The 1,508-nt window shown below is 30.6% G+C and overlaps 1 protein-coding gene across 1 annotated transcript in view; it reads left to right on the forward strand.

Annotated features, from left to right (window-relative positions):
• The window catches only part of LOC107636052 (desiccation-related protein PCC13-62-like), a 2,055-nt gene continuing 1,594 nt past the window's right edge, over positions 1,048–1,508 (forward strand). Inside the window, exon 1 of the mRNA XM_016339588.2 lies at positions 1,048–1,392. Within this exon, the coding sequence (XP_016195074.1) occupies positions 1,070–1,392 (323 nt within the window). The 5' untranslated portion in view covers positions 1,048–1,069. The remainder of the gene's footprint in view (positions 1,393–1,508) is intronic.

Raw genomic sequence — 1,508 nt, forward strand, 5'->3', positions numbered from 1 at the left:
TAGGTAAGGACGGAACGAATATTCACAGAAACAAATTAAAATTCAACCTTTTACAAATAAAAATAGAATAAATTTTATACGAATTATTGGAAGGCGGACCAGAATCAGTACGGACAAAAATCCATCCTATTGCCACTTTAAGCAGCACTCAAACTCCCTTTTCTTGTAGAGATCAGAGAGTTTAATTCCCATCCAAGTAGGCACTGCTAAATGGATAGATACTTGTAGGTTGGGTATATAGATACTTGTAGGTTGGGTATATTATTAGGTGGGTACTCCAATGAAAATTTTATGATTGTTATCATGTGAAGATATTTTATTTTAATCATTGGATGATAGATTATAGGGTTTAATTTTTATTTGAAGTAAAAGTGTTACTTTTATTCAAAGTGTTACTAAACAAATAAGTTACACTTTTTAAATAAAGATCATCATGAGAAGATGTTTTTGGCATCTTCATGGGAGTAGTTGCCATATTATTATCCCTAGATTTTAGATAATTTAGATATAAAAATTTCATAGAGACAAAATTTTTTTTATATTTATTTGCAAAATTATCGATACACGCACATATAATGGATGATCCAATATTATTGGTACGACCATTGTAAAAGGAAAAAAAAATATTAATTAATTATAGGTCGAAATTAAAAAATTTATTCTCAATATTTTATCCCATGTATATAAATTAGATAATTAAGAATTTCCTTGTACCATGTACATAGCCTAGCTAATTATATATACTAAAACACTATGTATAGCTAAGAGTATTTATTTTCTCTTAGAAGACCGAAGAAATTTTCTTGTATTTGGTACTATTCATCATTGCTTCACTCTCTAGGTACGAAATAAACTAACTAGGCACAAATCCAAGTTAATCTTTCAAAGCTACCCCAACCAGAAGTTCAGAAAAAAGAATAATATAAGACTACTCGTTTAGTCCCTCAAACTCAATTACCCTAAAAGCAACATGCATTTTGCCACGTGACATTTCATTCATTGTTATATATAGAGAGGTACATGCATGCATGCAACATCAACAAAAAAGAAATATTCTAAAAAGAAAAACATGGCTGTTAAGATTATTTCAAAATCCACCAAACTCTTTGCTCTACTACTAGTGCTCCTCTCTTATTCTCCTAATGCAGTTCTTGTGAGATCAGTCACAATTATTGCATCAACTGAAGATCTTCTTTTTGCATTTGCTTTGAATTTTGATTACTGCACTGCTGAGTACTTATTGCATGGAGCATTGGGTTTTGGATTAGACGAGGTTGCTCCAAATTTAGTAGATGGTGGACCCTCTCCTATTGGTGCCAGTGTGGCCAATCTTAGTCCCCTTGTTAAGGATATTTTCTCCCAGATTGGTTACCAATACGTTGGACGTATAAGGTTCGTTCTCTCGTAACAATCAATATCTTGTATCACTTAATTATTCTGTTAGTCTTTATATTTTTATTAAATTTATAATTAGATCTTTATATTTTTTTTCAATTAAGTTTCTAAAT

Source organism: Arachis ipaensis, chromosome B04, assembly GCF_000816755.2.
Source record: "Arachis ipaensis cultivar K30076 chromosome B04, Araip1.1, whole genome shotgun sequence".
Classification (NCBI taxonomy): domain Eukaryota; kingdom Viridiplantae; phylum Streptophyta; class Magnoliopsida; order Fabales; family Fabaceae; genus Arachis; species Arachis ipaensis.